Source organism: Spodoptera frugiperda, chromosome 15, assembly GCF_023101765.2.
Source record: "Spodoptera frugiperda isolate SF20-4 chromosome 15, AGI-APGP_CSIRO_Sfru_2.0, whole genome shotgun sequence".
Lineage (NCBI taxonomy): Eukaryota > Metazoa > Arthropoda > Insecta > Lepidoptera > Noctuidae > Spodoptera > Spodoptera frugiperda.
This window is the reverse complement of record NC_064226.1, coordinates 2,870,415-2,893,577: the sequence shown is the minus strand read 5'-3', so window position 1 is coordinate 2,893,577 and position 23,163 is coordinate 2,870,415. Positions and strand designations below refer to the sequence as shown.

The 23,163-nt window shown below is 34.9% G+C and overlaps 1 protein-coding gene across 1 annotated transcript in view; it reads left to right on the top strand.

The window, feature by feature from the left end:
* Window positions 1-814: 814 nt before the first annotated feature.
* LOC118273852 (mitochondrial folate transporter/carrier) overlaps window positions 815-23,163 on the top strand; it is a 39,511-nt gene continuing 17,162 nt past the window's right edge. The window contains exons 1-3 of the mRNA XM_035591025.2: window positions 815-1,316; window positions 2,746-2,899; window positions 8,608-8,857. Coding sequence (XP_035446918.1) covers window positions 1,169-1,316; window positions 2,746-2,899; window positions 8,608-8,857 — 552 coding nt within the window. The 5' untranslated portion in view covers window positions 815-1,168. The remainder of the gene's footprint in view (window positions 1,317-2,745; window positions 2,900-8,607; window positions 8,858-23,163) is intronic.

Below are 23,163 nucleotides of genomic sequence, written 5' to 3'. Positions count from 1 at the left end.
TTCTTTTTAATTGTTATTCGTATTTGTTCTTTTCTGTTTCAATCTTAAAATTTTAAAAAAGTAAGTTAAATAGTTCATTTTAGCTTCATTTTGCCGTTGTAAATGTATTTTTGCTAAAAGAAATGTTCTGGAAGAAGGATATAATTGTAACAAACTAGCGGACCCCGCGGAATGTTTCGCCTTGAATTTTTTTCTGCGTTTATTTGTTGTTATTTTTTCTTAATTAGCACTATCTATAACTTCTATTTTCCTTCTAACATCTCTTTGTAACCTCCAAACAAAAACAAACCCAGCAAAATCAAAATCAGCGAAATCGGTTCTGCTGCTCTCGAGATTTGCGCTTAAATAGCAAAAACATGAAATGATTCATTTTTATATCAGAAGATATAAAAATAATTAGGATTATTTTATAATAACAAATAAGATTATGAGATTTATTATAGTGTGTAAGTCAGTTGTAATTCTACCAAATGGCAATGAATTATTCCTACATGGCACATCAATATTGATTTTACTACCAAGCCGCATAAAAAATTGAAAAAAAAAACAAAACATATTTTCTTATTATTTAATTTGTTTTATGTAAATTATACCGTTCTTTATTTTTCTTGATCAGTTTAGTTGAAATAAATTTTAATACGTTTAAATATTCAGCAACTCTTTAAGGCGACAAGACAACGCAAAGGTTTACAACAACGCACATCTCTATTTGTGACGTCATTATGGCTGTTCCTTTTTACGCTCGTGTTCGAGATAGGTTCTTGAAACAGCCTATGTCGCAAGTTTTTCTGAAATCTTATCAAACCTTTTATTTGATTACCTAATCACATCAAAGTTGTGTCCGAAGAGAAAATCACGTCAGTGTCATTATTTTACTGTTATTTTGCCTAGCTTTTACGTGTACAAGCAAAATAATCTTTTTCAAAATTAGCAAGCCTGTTAAATTACGGGAAAAGGAACGGCATGTTGAATTACTCTGGAAATCGTTCATTTTTTATCGCACGTAATTCGTGGGATTATTACGAGAGCAACGATGTTTAGTGAAGATTGTGTTAAATTCAGTTTTGTCAAAGATTTCTGGGAAAGTGTGTGCCGGTAATACGCAGGTGTTGACGGGGTCCCCACAAGATGCTATCAAAAGTTGTAACTGTGATTTAGTAAATTCGTCATGTCTACAATGAAGAACCCTACTTCGTCGTCTTCTAAGGCATTGTTTAGCCACATCAAGTACGAGCACCTGGTAGCTGGTATATCAGGTGGCGTGACTTCCACACTCATATTGCACCCTTTGGATTTAATTAAAATTAGATTTGCTGGTGAGTACTAAGATTTATTTCACGTAATTACCATGTGAGGTCTCGTGATTTTATAAGGTTAAATATTATCGATTCACTCTCTGACGGCATGCGATTAACGCTCGTGTCAAATAAGTGATAATAATAAATTATGAAAATAATCTTTAGTTAATAATAAACCTGTGGTGATGTCAACCTTGAACTTCACACAGTGAAAGTGAGGACAAGACAGCTTTGTTTACATTGCACAGATAACTTCCTCAATGATGCAACTTAAGCCTGCTGTGTATCTGTTGCCACATGCTTTATGAATTAAGAACTTCTTGGTACTTAAAATTATAATTCCCTTCACTATTTCTAAACATCTGTGGTTACTGGGCAAAATGTAATCTTATCTATGCTTTTCTGCTAGGTATAGACTATAGCCCTTCATTTAAAAGTTAAACATTCCTTATTTGAATATTTAGAAAGTAATAACTACACAGATAAAACATAGGGCTTGTATTACAATATCTGAATGTTCCTGTTAGTCCAACTGATATATTTTGGGTCAGTAAAGGTTTGATGTATTTTCTACAAAATATGGTAAACTATGTGTAAAACCTATCAAACAACAACTTAATCAGACATTGCAAAATAGTCCCTGTGTCTATGAGAGGAACTGTTGAAAGTGTGCCTTCACTCACTTTCTCTTAAATAATGGACACATTTAACCATTAGTTAAAATTAAATTTGATGAAGACCATTCATTTATTTATTAACTACAAGGTTAATTAATAAAAAAACAGATATATTTTTCTGTCAATAACTATTGCTAACAGCTGAAAATGTCAATGAGCTGTTTTGAATTTTAAATAACTTATGAATATAACAGTTTTATCAATTGTTTCAAGAAAAAAACATATTTTTTTAAAATAAAAAACACCCAGTAAAGCATTAAAATACAATGAAAACATTAATATGAAAATAATTGTTTTTTAAATAAACAATATAATTATTCATGTTTATTAAAGTTAAAAAACAGTAATGCAAATAGCTGGATTAAAATAAAGCAGTATGTTTAGGTATAGAAATAAATGTGTGGGTTATCTGTTACACTGAAACAATGGAAAATAAAAACCACTAAAAAGAAAATAAGAAAATATATTTATATTCATATTTGATTTTACATGGTATATTTATTTTCGCTTCTAAATTTTCAAAACAAACCATCCCAATGCTACACAAATGTATTTCAATAGTTGATATAAATTACCAAAATTTTTATCATCTTACAAAAAAGTTACCATAGGTAAATGAAGTCGGTTAAGACAGCTAGTTGTCCATCTCTCAATAGTCTTAATTTTAGAACATTCTTACACTCCAATTTGTAGCTATACCCTCAATATATTCATTAACAAATATAATTCTTGTCCAAGAATGCAGTTGTAACCATACTTTATTGTTCCAGTTAACGACGGCAGGACCGCAACAGTTCCTAGGTACGATGGGCTCGGGAGTGCATTTGTCACTATTGTTAAGAAGGAGGGAGTGAAAGGACTGTACAGAGGCGTCACACCTAACGTATGGGGATCAGGCTCCGCATGGGGCTTCTACTTTTTATTGTAAGTAATGTTTTTTATAGTATTCATAACATAGGATTTTACGGGTCTAATCCTTATGTACGTGACATAGTGTTACGCGAGGCTAAATAATTTAAAAGAGTAGGAGTTTCTTTTGGTAGCAACTTTCACATTGATTATGTAGTTTCAGAGAGATAATAAAAAATGTTCATTATTGTATTTGTGTGGTTCAGTAAGTTAAGAAATCTCACTTCGTAGTAGTGTGTGTTATCATATCTACCCAAATGTTAGGCCTAAAGTGTAGATTAGAATCGCCAATCACCGAAAGGATTTTCAGACAACCTTCTCAGTCAACTATTTACGCACCTAATTGGCGAAAAAGTGCGTGTTTAATTCCCTAAACTAAACCTAATCACCTTAGTGTACTTAGTAACACAAATACTAACAGTAAATGGCCTATTTGAAATGGAACACTGTTGGTTGTCGGTGACTAATTTATTGTTATAGTTATTTTAGTGTGTCACTAAACACTGCTATTGTTTATTATTTGCCAGATTTCACTAGTGTTGTTAGGGTCATTGATTCCTAACAGCTGATTAAATAATACTACTTCTAATTAGTAATTGAATTGTCTTCTAAAAGTTTGTAAACATGTTCTTTTCGTGTTGCAAAAAGTGATGATATATGAATATGACATTGTTTTTCTGACATAGTTTTTGTCAATGCTATCACACACTTAGGTTTAATCTGCTATTTGAAATCTACAAAATAATTCTAATGGGTAGGCTAGTTAGTATTTGCTATGGCATTTATCCTCAAATTCTAGCACTTATTTTGTGAGTTACTATTCCTGGATGATGTAGCAAAGTTTGGAGTGATCTCCCAATGAACCTATCTTTTAACCACCACCCCTCTTGTGTCGGGGGTTAAAAATAAATCTTGCATGTGTTAACATTTAACGTGTCATGTTGTCGCTTAACTCGTCCCATTTTACGCAGCTGGGGGTAACGAAAATGAACAACTCACGTTTTAAAATAAGTCAATAACACATGAATGATAACTATTCAACATTCGCATTAGTTATCACGTGGCTAGAGGTGTGTTATCTCGTCAAACATACCTACATTACATACGTTGTACTGACGCTAGTTTGGCCCTTGTACTTTATATTACGCGATTCAAGTTAGCAAGCCTATTGCCAATGTGTGGGCAGATGTCCAAACTCGTGCAAGTTGGGTATTGTCATGATATAATTTAGGTAAGAGATGATTGGTGTGTGATGTCGCATAATGGTGTCTTAATTTGTATTGATAGTTGGAAATAAACAGCTATAAAATATACTATAAACTACATCTTTATAGTTGACATTAATGTTAAGGTTTACAATTTAAAGTATTTTCTATCCACAAAGTGCACAGTCTTAAACAGTGGCGCTAGTGTAGCTTATGGTCTTCTACTCACAATTTATCGATAGTTTGTTTTATTTTTTTTCACATGTTGTGTAGACGTTTTCCCAAAATTTGCGATCATTAAATGTCGGATTTACCCATCACTGTCATCAGTCAATGGATTTATTATGTGTGTAAATAATGAACCACATATTTAGTGTTGAAGAAGAAACATTGTAACAATGACAGTCAACGACCGGGTAACCCTCCACCGCTTCAGACCACGTCAGACCAATAAACTGAAGTGTGTATTGTAAATTAATTTCAAGAAAAATAATCTTGAAACTTCTTTTCTAGCGGCTGGCACGTGCATTATGCCTTTGTTACATTGTGTACACAGTTACGTCAATGTTTATTTAAAATTCCCTCGCTTTACATAAGTGTATGTCCCAAGATCAACACTGTAATTACACTATGTACCTATTACGTTGTGTTTACCACTGGGCGAGGAACCCCGTAGAATTTTCTTCCTCGCAATCAAAAAAGGTCATTTCTGACCCCTTTTGGACAAGCTCTGAATGTTCACGCTGAAGTTTGTATGAATTGGACTGCATTGTCTGAGTTAATATACTTGACAGAATTTCATCACTTAGCATGAGCTGTCTTCGTGTTGGAAATTGGCAAGATTTCCAAATTGATGATTTGGTACAAAGTTCGCTCGTTAAATTGGATTGGAAGCGTATTGCCCGCCCCCTTCCGCTACAGTTTCACTCATTGTCAAACATTTGAATTTAGAACTTCATAATTGCCAGATTTACGAAGAGTCAAAACTATTTGGTGCATTACCTCTTTCCTGTTAAAATTAATCGTACAAGGAGGTCGTAGTTGTTACGATTTCATGCAAAAAGATTGCCATGTTATCGCGTTTATGTAAATATTGAGATAGACCCACTGAACTGAACGTATCGTAGCAGCCAAAGTCAATAAGATAAGAGTTAGTAAACCAAATCTTCACAGACGAAAATATTATCAGGTTTGGCGTACCTACAGATTTAAAATATTTAGTAGCGAATGCATATCGGTTAGAAATAAAAATGACACACAATAGTAAACATAAAGTAATTAGATTAGATAAAAAAAAGCATAAAATTTGCTATCATATAAAACAGGTCAAGCTAAGGCCGTAAAGACAACCTTGCGGAAAAACATCACCTCTTTCAACTAATTGCCTTTCATTTCGCAAATTATCACATACAAACCGTAATCCACGTTCAATTTCCTACGCACGTGTTGTCCATTGTTAATCAAAGTAATTAACGATAGCGATAAATATTTCTCCATTGTTATTACATAATCGTTCTGTCTGAATGTCTCATTGAGGAACGATTTGTTACAACTATAAAATAATATTGTTGTGACTTTATGGCCGTGAATGTATTTTCCATTGCGATATGTTTGATATTGATCTTTTACATCGCTTATCGATAAATATAGGGCATGTCTGTTGCCTTAGTACGAGTTTGTTTTACGTTGAACGAAAATGGCACGAGAGCGCGTTCGGCGCTCTGATTGGCCGGCTTGAATGAACCAACCAATCAGAGCGCCGAATACGCTGTCTCGTCAAACGCAAAGAAAACTCGTACTAAGGGTACTGTTCTATATTATGTAGAAGTAAATAGAATTTCCGTATGATGTAGTTTCTGTGTTGGATAGCAACTAACTTGTCTTGTATCATGGCCAGTATTTGTTCTCTGTTTCCGGAAGTAACCAGTTGCTAATGCCTTACTAAGGCATTTCTTGTGATTAAGTACCAACAGGGAAGTTTAACATAATACTTATTATATGTATTAATTATTACTAGGTATTTGGAACAAAATATTTTACCTGTACATTACTAGTTTCAACTTTATATCCTGTTTCAAGTAAAAGTAAACAAAAGAAAATATGTATACTTACTTATGTATATTTTCTATGCACATTTTTATCATTGCAAATACTTTATTTAAACAATAGCGCTTTGTTATTTAATAGTAAATTGATGCAAATTGCAAGCAAGTGTTTTGTTTATGAAATAAATTGACGTACAGTGTAGAAGTACTTGCATCTACTTAAAGCCACATGTTACTAGGTACGTAACTGTGGTATATTATTATCCTACTAATAGTATAAATGTGAAAGTTTGTATGTTAGTTTGTTACTCCTTCACGTCAAAAGGGCTGAAGGTATCGAGAAAACGTTTGGAACAGGGGTAATGGTGACACACACACCTCACTCCTCTGTGCATCTTGAGGTCGGGTCCAGGGTCGTGGCAAGGCAAGCCGCCATGAGTTCGGGGGCTGAGGAAGAATTTCGTACCCTTGTACCCACGTGTGAAATGGGACACTGGGTGGATTTTAGTCAGTAAGAGTCTGACAGTCCCTTTCGTTCTCCCAGACGAGAAGGCTCCATGAGGATTTCCCACCTTGGGGTCAAAAAAAGGGGTAGATTATGGTCTGGAATAACACATGGTCACTTTTTATCCCACGGTAACGCGGACAAAACCGCTATCAGAAGCTAGTTTTGCATAAATATATTCCATATGGTGAAGGTAAATAATGCAAGTGTATTGGAATGTATAGCGTCACAAAACGTGAATATTCAATCACGTTTTCTCAAATCAATTGTTCCGCTGAATATCTTCAGATACAACAAATCTTTGGAGTAATCTGCCGCACATAATGTTTATCACCTGTTTAATTACGGTGTTTTTATTTACATAATTTATGGGCACATGTGTTTTAGTTTGTTTTTCCTGGTATGTTCATGGTTCTGGAAGTTCTACGCTACGATCGTTGGTAGTTTTAATCGGCGACTGACAGTCTGGCTAGTCCACACACATCTTTCTTTAATGTTATTATGATAGACAGACAGCAATTAGCTACATCTCTCGTCTCTGCAATAAGTTGTACTGAGCCAAAAATCGCTAGACTCAGAGTATTAGCCATGTATGTTCTCTGATATCGAACACACTCATTTGATCTATAATGTTAGGCACAAAATAATTGCTAAAAGCAACGCATCTTTTGCCACATTATTTATCTAATACTAGCCCAGCCCAGCTTCCCATGAGTGCAATGGTGATATATTATGCATGTACTATACATATAAACCTTACTCTTGAATTATTCTATCTATTAAAAAAACTGCATCAAAATCCGTTGCTTAGTTTTAAAGATTTAAGCATACAAAGGGACATAGGGACAAAGAAAGCGATTTTGTTTTATACTATGTAGTGATTTATGAATCTGGATCTATCCTCTATAGTAATGCATTAAAGACTACTTCCTTTTATCCACTATTGCGTTATCACATAGGTACGTGTGTCATAATATACAGAAACTCCCATTTAGGAACACGAATGCACTTACTCATTGCAATTTAGTTCGGAATGTCTAAGCTGGCATGTTGCCAACTCTCACTTAGGTACGTACCTGATATACGTCACAATGCCCTTCGTTCTTTCATCTTTATGTAGTAGTAATAGTTTCTTTGTATTTTTTTCTTGGAAGCTAGCCTAAATTAGGGCCTCTATTGTATGGGCGTGGTTATAAAATTAGTCTAAATTATTATGTTTTTCGACTTACTCACGTAATTATTTGACGAGGAAGCTCGACTAGTTTCAAGCCATGCTAGAGGCTCAGAGCTCATATTCATGAGCATTATTTCGCGACACATGACGCGGCGACACATCGCATAATAATTAATTTAGTATGTCTCACGAAAGTTATAATATAAAAATTCAGTGTTGTAATTATCTTAGAATAAAGACTAGATCTTTTTTCTTTTAGATTTGTAACAGGAATCCTAAACTAAATGTGGTTAAAATGTCATTGATTGTCATTGATCAGAACAGCCATTTAAATACTTATTTCTCGTATAAGCATCGTCTATCCTCCTAAACCAGTGACCTCTAATTTTCCTCATCCGCGTTGGTATTTCATTAAAATCATACATGCTTTAGCTCACGTGCCACTTTGTGAAAACTGCCAAAACAAACATACGTGTCAGCGTTTGATGGCTTAATTTCGATTTAGAATTCTTCTATGGTTTTACTGTACCTATAGTCTAGTAGGTGCACTCTGCAAATCTAATGGAGGATATTTTTTGCCTTTGTTTTTTTAACTAATGGCAACTTCAGCTTTTGAAAATATGAAAACTTATATTTCACCACATTATTTTCCCTGATTATTATGATCAACATTTTTTGACCATACTTGACCCAATTCCTTTTTTTCTCTTTATACGAAATCTTGACATGTCATAGGATGTTAAATAAATAAAAAATCACAATCTAATTAAACATTTATTTAATTTTGTCCGCAGTTATAACGCAATAAAAACATGGATCCAAGGTGGGAATGCGCGTACGCCGCTCGGCCCTGGCCTGCACATGCTGGCCGCGGCAGAAGCTGGAGTACTGTCCCTTGTGATGACCAACCCCATATGGGTGGTGAAGACCCGTCTCTGTCTCCAGTACAGCGAGGAACATCTGGCTGAGCACAAACGGTATAAGGGCATGATTGACGGCCTCATGAAGATCTACAGGACCGAAGGGATCCGGGGACTATACAGGGTACGTACTTTTTTTAATAACTAGCTATATTTTGTTTTTGTGCAGTCTATTTTGTGCCTTAAGGCTTAAGTCATTCTGTCTCCTGCATTATATAAATTCACTGAGGGAAGTGGAAACTATTGTTTTCTTTTCTTCTCCTCTCATAATATCTTCTGATTTACTTTGTTGCGGGATCCAAGATAGTTATTCATGTCCCTGGGACGCGGGCGACTACAATGTTCCGTTGTTTTCATGGTAGTATCTACTGTAAATCCTGGCTTACAGGAGTTGCAGCGGTATGGGGGGTTGTGGCGGGCTTGTCCCATTAAAAAAAACTAACTATATTTTGTGACCTTTTCGGTTTTGTCCTGGACTTTCTCAGTTATTTAAAGCCGTTTTAGTCAGACTAACTAATGATTTCGTCTACTGGAGACCAAATCTCGTGATTATGATATTATTAGATATGTCGTGACGTCATCAGTAATTTGTATCGGCTGCCGTTGATGATAATGTTGAGTGCTTGATAAATACAATAGATAGGCGTCTGGTTCGTCGGTTTCATTGCTAAAATGAAGTAGGGCAAATAAAAACTGAGGCTCAGGATGAGTGAGCTGAGACTACGGATTGTTTAGATTTCATATGTAATTCATTTTCGCGCATTCACTCCAATTTTCTTATTCAGAGTACCTGTAGATATACACATGAATTTGAATGAAATGTCGTCCCTTAATTTTAAAACGTCAACATAGAATTGACCATCAAACATTGTATTAATGAATGTCATGTATTACGACTCATAAAATAATAATGACTCATATTTGTACTGAATATGTATAATACACCCACTTTACACCATACACACATAAGTCCTATGGGATTATCTGTTATAATTACCATACGAATACACAGACAATTTGTCACTCGTCACTATCTAGACTGGACTCTGGAATTGTACCCAGTATTTGGCAATAGACTTATCCTCTATGTTGAAAAGGGGGTGTACATTGTACAGTGGGCATGCCTACCATTTCAGCAATAAAAGGTGCGATAATACATACCCATCCCTAATTGCTATTAAAATACGAGAAAAATCACTTAATTCTTTTATCAAACGCATAGCAACTGTAAATTGATTTCACTCCCAAAGTAACATATAATTTTATGTATTTGTATGCAATATAATCAGGTTGACCGCTTGCCCGATAAGATTCGAATCGCGTCAACTTGCGTCGCTGTGAACTAGAAAATCACGTGCAAATCAGCTGCGAATGTTGCCCCGATCTAGAATTGACCGATACTATTTTCCTTCTCGATTTTAACTGTGAAAATCGACTTTATGGCGTTGGTAATAGGATGTACATTTATTAAAACTTGTGTAATTATAATACACGTATTTTCCGCCGGTGTTTAGTTCAGTTCTATTTAATAAGGTCTTATTGTCATATGCTAGAAACTGAAAGAGTGTAATTTAGTACTTGCTACTTCAAAGCACCCAAGTATGGGATCCTGTTGAAATAATTTTAAATTTTGGCATTCCATATATTTTTGTTTTTTGACAACGTCAACTATGTAATAGAATAAAAGCTGTCTACGATTCTGTGGCACAAATGTGTAGTGTGGTTTTATTCAAATTCCTTTAAATAATATTAAAGTCATCAGGTTATGGGCCCAGTATAGCCAAAGTCAACCAAGATAAGTACAAATTCGTTAAGTTGTAGAAAATACCAACAATCATGGCTAGTAGCAGTTCTCTGGCACTAATAGAGAAACTAACAGGCCGAGAAAACTACAATACCTGGCGGTTTGCTGTTAAAACATACCTTCAACATGAAGAACTTTGGGAATGCATAGAAAATCCCAATAACGAACCATTCGACGTGAAAAAGGACACAAAAGCCAAATCTAAAATAATATTACTTGTCGATAGTATAAACTATGTACATATCCAAGAGGCAGAAACGGCGAAAGAAGTATGGGAAAACTTATCTCGTGCTTTCGACGACTCGGGGCTTACACGCAGAGTTGGCCTATTGCCTGACCTCTGTACTACTACACTTTCTGGTTGCCAAAATATAGACGAATATGTAAGTAAGATAATGTCTACAGCACATAAACTCCGAAATATAGGATTCCAAGTTGATGATGAGTGGCTCGGGACGCTTTTACTCTCCGGGTTACCTGAACATTATAAACCAATGATCCTTGCCATTGAGAGCTCTGGGATGAAAATAAGTGCGGACTCTGTTAAATCTAAACTACTTCAAGAAGTAAAATCTGAAAACAATGCTGCTTTTTCATCTGGTCTTGGTTATCAAACTAAGAATATGAAAAAGAAGAACAAAGGTCCTAGATGTTTTCAATGCAATAAATATGGACATAAGAGTTCTGATTGCAGGACGAAACCAAAAGAAAAGTTTTCCAAATCAAACAGTTCATATGCTGCTGCTTTCATCATTCCAATTAACAATGGTGCAGTAGAAGCATGGTTCATTGATTCCGGGGCAACTATGCATATGACTAAACATCAAAATCTTCTTCAAAATATACACACACCACCTGTAAAAGAAATTAAAGTTGCCAACAATAAAACACTTACAGTGAACAGCTCTGGTGATGTGACACTGAATACATTGAACGGAGAAAATCAGTCAAATGCAATTTTATTTACAAATGTCTTATATGTACCAGAACTTGCAGTGAATCTAATATCTGTACATCAAATAACAGAAAAGGGTGGTCAAGTTAAATTTGATTCCAAAGGCTGTACTATACTGAACAGACAAAATGTTATTGTAGCAACAGCAACAAAATAAAACAACATGTACCGGCTTAACATGAATACTGATTATGCATACATGTCTGACGTTAAACAAGATGATATATTTTTATGGCACCAAAGGATGGGCCATCTGAACTTAGACACCTTGAAGAAATTAAAAGATAATTCTGAAGGATTCACACTGTCTGATAAACAAGTAAATAATATAACTTGTATAACATGTAAAGAGGGCAAGCAAACAAGAATGCCTTTCAAGAGTCAAGGATCACATTCCTCGAAGTTATTGGAACTAGTGCATTCTGACTTATGTGGTCCAATGGAAACACAATCACTAGGAGGTGGTAAATACTTCTTAACATTTTTGGACGATTATTCCAAAAAGGTATTTGTGTATATTTTGAACAATAAAACTGAGGTATTGTCAAAATTCAAAGAGTTTAAAACAGAAGTTGAAAATCAAACTGAATGTAAACTCAAATGTATTCGGACTGACAATGGCCTGGAATATGTCAACAAACCATTCTCTGACTTCCTCAAAACTGCTGGAATAATACATCAAACATCAACTCCTTATACTCCTGAGCAAAATGGAGCTGCAGAGAGGTTAAATATGACTTTAGTGGAGAGAGCTAAGTGTATGATTCTGAATGCTGGCCTGTCAAAGTTTTTCTGGGCTGAGGCTATAAAAACTGCTGCATATATCATAAATAGATCTCCAACTAGATCCTTATTGTTCAAAACACCTGAAGAAGTTTGGACTGGACGTAAACCTAATATAAGTAACATGAAAGTGTTTGGATGTGAAGCTATGGTCCATTTACCTAAAGAGAGGCGCAAGAAATGGGATCCAAAAGCACAGAAAATGATTTTTATTGGATATTGTGAAAATACAAAAGGATATAGGTTCATATTACCAAATACTAAAACTATAATAAAGAGCAGGGATGCTGTATTTCTGGAATGTACTGTGAAGAGGAACTATGTCGCTCTGGAATTATCTGAAACAGAAAACAAACCATTAGATACACATTGTAAAAGTAATGAAGAAACCTTAATGTCAAATAAGTCAATTGAAGAAAGTAGGGAAGAATCTTATAACTCTGAAAGCTCAGATGAGTACTTACCAGAAAATAATATTTGTACTCCTCCCCGAAGCAACACAACATTGAGACCTAGAAATAGAAACAAAGAACAAACTTACCTTTGCTATAATGAATGCTCAGTGCCTGAGCAAGTCCCTGAAACATACAAAGAAGCTATTAAATGTGTAAACTCTGAAAAATGGAAAAAGTCTATTGAAGAGGAATTTGAAGCCCATGAAAGAAATGGTACATGGATATTGGTAAACAAGCCTGAAAATACAAACATTATCGGCTGTAAATGGGTCTTTAGAATAAAAGATTAACCAACGGGTCCTCGCTTCAAATCAAGGCTTTGTGCAAAGGGCTATGCACAGGCAGAAGGTATTGACTATAAGGAAACATACTCACCCACTGTCAGGTATGATTCAATACGTTTATTATTATCTCTAGCTGCTCAAAATGGTTATGAAATTCTTCAACTTGACGTTAAGACTGCTTTTCTGTATGGGGAACTAGAAGAAAACATATACATGTATCCCCCTGAAGGTCTAATACATGAACCAAATAAAGTATGTAAATTGATAAAGTCACTGTATGGTCTTAAACAAGCACCACGGTGCTGGAATACTACATTCAATTCTGTACTTCAGAAATTTGGCTCCATAAACAGTAAAGCAGATCAATGTGTATATGTAGCAAATATTAAAGGTACAATGTGTTATCTCTGTATTTATGTGGATGATGGGCTTTTATTTTCTAAATCAAAGTCTGTTCTGCAATCTGTAACAAATGATTTGAAAACAGCATTTGATATGACAATATGCTCACCTGGAAATTTTGTTGGAATGGATATTCAAGTTTCTAACAAGTACATCTTCATACATCAATCCAAGTATATCAAACAGTTGCTAAATAAATTTGATATGAATAATGCTAACCCTAACAGTGTTCCAGCTGATCCTCATTCAAAGCTAGAGAAAAGTGAGCACCCACCTGAGAAGAATATTCCTTATAGAGAAGCTGTTGGTTCTCTGATGCATCTAGCCATTGTAAGCAGACCAGACATAATGTTTGCTGTGAGTCTGGTAAGTAGATTTTTGAATTGCTACAATGAAACTCACTGGACAGCTGTTAAGAAGATTTTAAAGTATCTCAAAGACACCATCAACTATGGCCTGTGCTATCGATTAGCAAAATCTTCTGAATTAGTAGGCTATAGTGATGCTGACTATGCTAATGACATCACAACTAGAAGGTCAACAACTGGATACATTTTTATCAAATGTGGAGCTGCTGTAACATGGTGCAGTCAAAGGCAACACACTGTTGCTCTGTCGACTACAGAAGCAGAATTTATGGCGGCCTGTGCAGCCACCAAAGAAGCCATTTGGATTAAACAGTTATTATGTGATCTTGGTGAATTTAAGCAACAAGTAGTAATGATAAATATAGACAATCAAAGTGCAATAAGTGTTATTAAAAATGTAAATTTTCATAAGAGGTGCAAACATATAGACACTAAATATCACTTCATAAAAGAAAAGTATTATGCTAAAGTTATTGATTTAAAATATGTTTCAACATGTAATCAACTTGCTGATTTTCTAACTAAGGCTTTACCTAGAGATAAATTTCATTATATGAGAGAGCAAATTGGAATGTTATCCCTAGATATGTTGTGTAATCTCTAATTTTGTTAAGAAAATTTACTTTGTCTATTTTGTATGTAATTATTTAGTTGAAGGATGTTTAAGTTAAAAAAAAAAATGTTAATTTATTTAGTAAAAATGTTAACATGGAAGGCTTAAATTTGGCAGGAGTGTTGAAATAATTTTAAATTTTGGCATTCCATATATTTTTGTTTTTTGACAACGTCAACTATGTAATAGAATAAAAGCTGTCTACGATTCTGTGGCACAAATGTGTAGTGTGGTTTTATTCAAATTCCTTTAAATAATATTAAAGTCATCAGATCCCAAACTAACCAATAGGATCTTCTAACCTAAAAAGGCTGACAACACACATACACACATCCACTGTTGCGATCACTTGCCACCAGGTGATCTGTTTGTTTGTTGAGCCAAATCCCATTTTAATAGAATGAGTAGGTTAGAGTCGTACAACCAATAGGAGAAGGTATCCACCTTCGATGAATACATACTTAGAATTTATGAATATGAAGAAGGAGGAAATAATTCGGTTGATGTTAAAAAATAGTTTCAAAATATTGGGGATATGGAAGAGTTGGCAAAAAATTGTGTATTTATTTATCATTGATATTACCATTTTAGGTTACGTCACTTGTTTATAAGATAAATAATCGGATGATGGTGTGATCGATTGGTATCGATATATCAAATACCTAAAATATTCAAATCTGTACTGATTTTCTGTTGTGATAAATAACATTACTGACAAAATCAATGTTTATGTAAATAGTCTGCCCTTGGTATTAAGAGGAGCTTATTATTAATATGAAATGTCTCAATATCTGTTCATATATTGTTATTGATTAACTTTGTGTTCCAAGTCAATCTTCATTCGGTGGAGTGTTATCAAAATCAATACAGTTGTTTTCGAGATTAGTCGACACGTACAGATACGTTAAATATAACAGTAACATTTTTCGTATTACGTAAGTAGGAATGATTCACTAGTTGTCGACAGTTGCCTGTAATCGCAAGCGTTATTTTATTAGCGTACTTTACAATTTTTGTCTGTCTGTTTGTTTGTTCTGGCTAATCTCCGAAATGGCTGGACTGGTTGAGACGGAAATTTTATTGGCAGATAGCTGATGTACTAAGGAGTAACTTACGCTACTATTATTATCAAAGTCAAAAGTAATTATTCTACGCGAACGAAGTCGCGGGCTATAGCTTGTTAATAAATATATTTATTTAACTGCAAAGTTATCTGCTACTTAATCAGTGATTTTTCTACAAACAATTTCCGAAATTACGTTTATAACTTTTTTAATCGATTCAATTATGCAACCTGATAACTTGAATCATACATTACGATCAATTAATCACGTTATGTAAAACAAAGGACTATTATGTACTTATTTTTAAACTGACATGGTCACTATTTACACTATTTACCATGTTTATTTAATTTGGCGAGTTTCCGATATTTCAGCACTGTTGCAAGCGCCATGATCACGGATTAACTCCGGTTAATTTCCTTTATCGTTTAGGCTTATTTTTGTTCAATACTAGTTATGTGCTGGTTGCTTCACTCACATGGATTTTAAATTTTTCTCAAGGGGGCCGTTCAAGTATTACGTAAGCAGATTTATTGCAATTATTTACCCCCATCCCCCTTGTCAGCAAAAGTAAGCAAAGCTCTTACCCCCTCCCCCCATGCTTACGTAAACATTTGTCAATTAATGTATTGTTTTTTTAATTTTATAATGTTATAATTATAATTTGAAAAATAAGAAAATAGATTTAGGATAGAGATTATATTTTACTGAAACGGTATTCAACATAGAGTAAAGGACAAAAATATTATATCTTACTAACATAACAAACTTATTTTAAATTTTTGGTACATATATTAAATTCAAATTAACAGTCTTCAGTCCATGAAACCCGAATCCATGATTCTAAGTTTTCGATGACATTGGATTGCTTCGATTGCTGCTCAGTGTTGTGAGTCTGCTCGCTTTCATCCGATTTTGGAATGTCTACGTCATTCTCATCGAGCCATTCAACATCATGGTGCTCTAAATTTTGAATAATGCACATCAGTTCATTAGCACGACGAGCAGCGACTCTTACAGGTCTAACTTTCCTATCAGTGTGCGTGTTTACTTTCTTATGGATCTTTTCGATGTGACGATTTAGTGACTTGACGGAAGCATGATAAAGACCACACGTTTTGCATGTTCGACTTGATAGCCTCAATTGTACCGTCGGACAAAAATAATCGTATGGCATTTGCAGGAAATCTTTGAGTGAAGCACTTAAGCGTAGAGCTAAATTGACTGGAAGATTAAGAAATTGCCCTCCTTCATCTAAAACCAAGTCATCAACTGTTTGTTTTACTTTTACAGGTGGTGGAAGAAACCTGTTGTCTAGTAATCTAAATAGTCCACTTCTTGGACGACAGCATTCTGTATTTCTACATTTTACAATTTGGAGCAAGTATTGGCTTTCACGCACATGTTCTGAATACCATTTAATGTCTGGAAAATCAGGAAGATCTTGTTCACCTGCCCCAACATATTTTGCATTAACATTATAGCCATCAATTTCCATTGAACTCCATACTTCAGCTAATACTTTTCCTGCAAATTCGAAATTAGATCTTTCTAAATGTTCATCAATTGTAACGCCACGTTCATCCAAATGAGACCCAAAATGGTCATGAGGCAATATTAAACCAGCCAGTTCCCGACTAAGAGGAGCCATTCTGCGCTCTACTCTGTTATACGCACTTCTTCCGGGAGCATTGGTAGCTAAAAACAATGCATCGAGATCATGTCGCTTAAAGTGTTGTATAGCAAACCCTATGACTTTTTGATAACGCGGATTTTCATCTGGCCCTCCATCAACCGTCATGATTACCACTGGTTTTACTAGTCCATGGTCAGTTTTAGCTAATGGTCGAAACTCTTCAAGTTCGAGAAGCGTCTCGAAATCCTGAGCATGAGTATTAGCAGTAGATGAACTATGCTTTCCACTTCGAATAGCGATGTATGTTGGTCCAGAATATCCAACGGCTTGCGGTTGTCCTAGCATATTGGAAGTGATTTTGATACCAGCATAAACAGATGGTATTAATTTATGACGCTCAGCGATTACCCAATCGTGATCAGGCAATTTGATTCTATATTCCATGTGCATTAGAAGAGGTGCTTGCTTATTTGCCGCAGTTACGCCAATAGGGACTCGAGCTTTATCATCTTGAGATATGAAAAATACTTGATCTGGTCCTAGTATGGATGCTATGTTCTCTAAATAATGGATTGATGTTTCAGCGAACTTGCTATCTAAGTGGCTCTTGTGGTGATCAGTTTGAGCCCGAATGAGCTTAACAGGGACTGTCGATACATGTCTTCGTCCCTCTGCAGAATTAGATTTTCTGGGAATCAAACGAAGATATGTCCCACTGCGACTAATGTCAAATCCCATTTTACGTAATTCTTGTGTGAGTTCATCAAGAGTTTTTACGCTGCGAATTGATTCCGTTCGTCTTCTATCATCTGCTGCACTCCCAAATAAAGCTATATCCGCGATTGTTTTCAATAGTAAAGGTTGATTGCTTTCAAGATTAGGACGTCCCACTGAATCCCTCAGAGATAGTCTTTTTTTCATTTCTGGATTTTCATGACAAATATCTTCTAACTTTCTTTTCATACCATCCCTGTGTTTCTTCTGGGCAACTGCGTTTTGAACCTTCCTGTTTAAAGACTGTTTTGCTGTTTTTATTTCCTCGCGCAACTTAATGATCTGTTTATCAACTTCAGCACGGATTGACATAGTATCTCTGGCAGAATACAAAGCATTCAAATTTTTTTCGAGTAGAGCAATCTTATTTTTCATAGCTTCCTGAGAAGGTTTTGGTCTCTGTTTATCTGTATTTTTATTAATTTCGCATTGCTGTTGTGATTCATTACCGGTTTTTATTTTATCTTCTTCCTGTTTTTTAATATTTGAAGCTGGCTGTGTAATTTGTGTTTTTTCTGCAGGTTTACAGGTTGCCTAAAAATAAAAACTTTCTATGGGTTCTGCTAAAGATTCTCTTATTAAGCTACATAAATACAAAGTATGGCAATAAATATGGTAAATACAAAACCCTATGGCTTTAAATCTAATATCTTTAAACGAGCAAATCGTTCCGGTCACAAAATACAGGGTGTTATAGTCTATTCAAGTAGGTATTTAAAAGAATATAAACAATCTTGATATGTCTTTTTATTGAAATATGCAATTATAAAATCAGATATCTGTAAAGGTGCGTACAGACATCGCGAGGCTTGCGCCGCGAATGGTTCGTCTCGCATACATCAACCTGAGGCATGCTACGGCACATGTATACGTGCGAACCATTCGCGGCGCACGCCTCACGATGTTTGTACGCACCTTTATGTATTTACAGAAAAGCAATTTTTTAATATTGGTTGAGTTTTTAAATGAATCACAACAGATTTTACACAGTTTACAATTTTAAACCACATATTTCAATAAAAAGACATATAAAGATTGTTTACATTCTGTTAAATACCTATTTGAATAGAGTATAGTTTTCTGTAGGTATATAATATATATGTATAAAACTGACATCCTGTATTTTGTGACCAATTGACGGAATCAATTATAAGAAATAAATCTATATAATGAATATTACCTCTATACTTTAAGATAGGCCATAATATTTTCTAATTAGCAAAGAGAAACTTTTTGGCGATTTCTAATATTTCTAGTAGGTACCTAAAATGATTTCGTCACTTACCTTAGAAAAAAATGTAGTAAATTGGATTTATTCTTAGTCGCTGCTTGCAATTCTTCTTCGATTCTCTTAGATACAATAATATCTAGTTCCTTGTCGGATTTTGCTTGTAATTTATAATTTCGCCACACTTCGTTAACTAACTTTTGTACATTTTGTACTTTCGTACTTGTATGAGATTTTTTAAAACTTTCAAACAATTTTTGGTATAACTTGGATTTGTCTATTTGAAATGACATCTTATTTAAACATTAAACTTTGGATAATGGAATGAATGGTAACACAAATGTTAACTTGCTTTACTATGCTTACAATACGTCTACTCGCTATAGCAGCCAAACGAAACAATACACTGATAGAGGAAATTTAGACAAGTGAACAGCGCGCGGTAATTCCCTTACTCGGTTCTAAAGCGAGTAGGGGAATTACCGCGCACTGTTCACTAAATGTATGTATTACTTGCGGGAATCCCCGAAAATGCTTTTCGTTTTCAAGCAAAGACAATGTGTGGGTTGCCATTCGTGTAAAAAAGAAAATAACTACCGATGACGTAATCATCATCTAGACTCCCCTACCCCCCATGTCATCCAAAATAAGCAAAGCAAAGACCCCCCGCCCCCCATAGTGCTTACGTAATAATTGAACGGCCCCAAGTTAGTCTCGATCTTGTAGGAATTTCTGGATGAAATGTAATCTGTGACTACTTAAAAGGTTAGCTTTCTTATTGTGAAAGAAATTTTCAAATAAGTCCAGTAGTTTTCTATATTGCTTGCTGATAGATGGTTGTACATTGGTGAAAGGAACTTTGGCTTCAATCCCGTATCACCATCATCAATATTGGAGCTGCTGACCACTTAGCGGGTTTAAGCAGAAGTAGGTACGGGATGGTTTTTAGTCAGTAAGAGTCTGACCGTCCCTCTTGCCTCGCCCAACGCGGAAGAAGTCTTTGGATGATTTTCCCTCTTCAAAAATCCCGGAAGACGTCTACTGCTGGATAAAGGACTGACTCGCGCACTCAGAGTCATTTAATGGTTACTTAATCCAGTCCTTAGCAATTGTTTTCCATACAAAATCGTTACTAAGGAATAGTTTAAGTAAGCATTAAATGACTCTGAGTGTGGCAGTGAATCAATCCACTAGTTTCAAAACCTATTCAATGCAAGCAAGCAAATTTGCTTATAAAAAAAACAATAAGGAGGATAATTATCCTCCTTATTGTTTGTTTGTTAAGATTCATATTTCTGTGAATTGAGATTTTCCTTATTTTTTGTGTGCGAAGAACATCGTGAGTGCCGTGTCATAACTCCTTTGGTATTGCGTGTCCATTCATCATATATCAGGTGATCCGTCTGCTCCAGTCTCAATTCCTATTAACGAAGTTACAATAAAAACAAACTGAAGTTCGTAAATATCCAAAATGTAGATATTTTTTCTACTTACGTATCTCTGTGTATCTTCTAGTCAACAAAATTCAGTATTATTCACTCTTCATACATAATATACTCATTTCCAAATCACCTGTTCGTCAATAACATCTACTCAAAATCTTTCCATCGTCATGAATAATTCAGCTCTCAATCAATTTCTTTTATTATACCTATCCATGGAATATCGCTCTTGAAGTATTGATCCGTTCAAGGACCTTAGAACATTTGACGTCATTACGCTATTATATGAGATTGAAGTTGATAGCTCAATCATTAGGTTATTAGGTATATTGATTGTGTGCATAGGTGAGTCATCTAAGTGGTTATGTACTATCATAAGTGTGCTTTTCCACCAGAGATGTGCTATGCTACGTTGCTGTGGATGCGTTTGGCTTCCATTTTTTGGTTTTTCCATTATTCATTCTTCTTCCATTATTCATTGATAAACATAGCACAGCACTGGTGGAAACGGACTCAGTTAAGCTTTGTTTTTTTATAGGAAAACATGTTTTTTTATAGATGCGTGTTATGGATGTGTGCTAAGGATTGCTTCAATACTATCGAAACATCGTGCTGCCCGGAAAACCCGCTAGCTAGTCTCCAGCTCCGGAGTATAACATGATTAGATACTTACTACAAGTCACAAACCTTTCAGTCTTTATTACAAAAGTCACCTCTGAACCCCATAAAAAGTACAGAAACATCGTAAATAGAAATTGTTTATTACCAAAAGGCACACGATGGGTGTTCCAACGTAATATATGAGCGGTGTACATGTAGGTCACCTTTCGACCTTGGTATCTTTATCCAAGGGCGGCACGAGGGCCCAATACCGATAGAAAGCTTTGGCAAGGTCAACACGAATGTTTGTAGGCCTCACAAATTGTGGATTAGAAGTTAGAACATTGATTGATATGATATCTGATTTTACCCACGAATGTATGTGTAGTTTTGTTTGTAAGGTTATTTATGTAATTGAATAGAACGGTACAAAAAGCCAATTACACTGCCAAACACATTATAAAAATTAGAAAGAAAATTTAGACAGTTAAAATTAATACATTCATCCATCTCTTTCGCAAAACTTCAAACATTCCGTCGAAAATAATGTTCGTTCACTCGAAAACACATCACACTCTGGCTTTAAATCTAGGAATGTAATTTCTCTGTGTACAACTTATCTTTTTAATTACCATTTATACATACAAATGTAGCAACCACATTTACCTTCTTCTTCTTTCTGATCGTTCCCTCAATGCTGAGGATCGTAACTGTATGTCAATCTTCTCCACTCGGTCCAGATACAGGGAGCGGCACATATGGCGCAGAACCGGACCGAGTGGAGAAGATTGACATTTACCTTAAGTAAATATAAAACCTGCAGAACTTACCATAGTGTTTTATACTTATCCATTGGTCAAGGCCCTGCCCTGATCTTGACTTTGTAATTGCAATTTTATTTTAACACAGTCTAGAACATATTTTACCGTGTGTTCATGCCAAAGAAGCTTAATGATCTGTGTCCCACTGTCATCATGCAAAATGGTAGAACCAAATAGATGGTAATACTCATACATATTATAATTGGGTCTCTTCTCAATATCGAATGGTCAATCCAGTTCAAACCGGTCAGCTGTTATTCTGACTCGTTCAGAGTTCAAAGATAATATGGAATTCGGATTGCGATACCAGTAATATATTCAGTACATTGACTAACACGATGTGAACATTGCAAAATGTATTTTATTCTATTTATAATTAGTTGTAAAATTCAATAACAATAATGCTAGAATTTGTGGACTTTGCACGTTTTAGGCTGGGAAACAAGTTTATTGTTATTCTAAAACTCAGTAAACGGTTGTCCATGATGCAATTTTGGTCGAAGTTGCATGTAATAGTAGTTTGGTTTATAGTTAAATTCACTTTAGGCTTGTATCGATAGAATTGAGTAGGTACAAAATGCGTTTGTGTATAACATGTTGACCTCTAAGTAATGAAAGTAAGATAATTTTTAACAAACTGTCTCTTTTAATAAAACTAAAAAAGAAACACAGTTTGTTTGTTTTCTTAATTCGTTTTCTTTGTACGACATCAATTTTGTATTGTGTTCAAAACACAGTGATGTCACACAACCACGCAACTGACACAATATTACGATTCACTACTGAGATTAGATACTTACATTACATTACATACACCACATTCTTTAAAAACCTCGTTTTAACAGACAGTCACGTGCATTTTGGTATTCTCCCAAAAAATAAGGAACTTGCTAGAAAATGTCATGTCAGCATTAATTGATTACTTGTGGGATGGTCATCTATTTTTTTAATCTATTGCGATTTGGATTTCCTGTCGGCCCAAGGTCTTATGGCAAAATAATGCAGTATGACTCATGAAATTGTGCAGCTGCTCAGTTACAGTTGGGTGGTGTCGACGATTGTTAAGGTCGAATACTTTTTTGCAATCCTGAAACAAAATAATAGGGTAGATGACTAATTTTTATTTTAATGTCCGTCTTCTAGATTATTTTAAAACATTAGACACGTATTTTTATTTTCTTCCGGAACGCAGAAGTGAGTG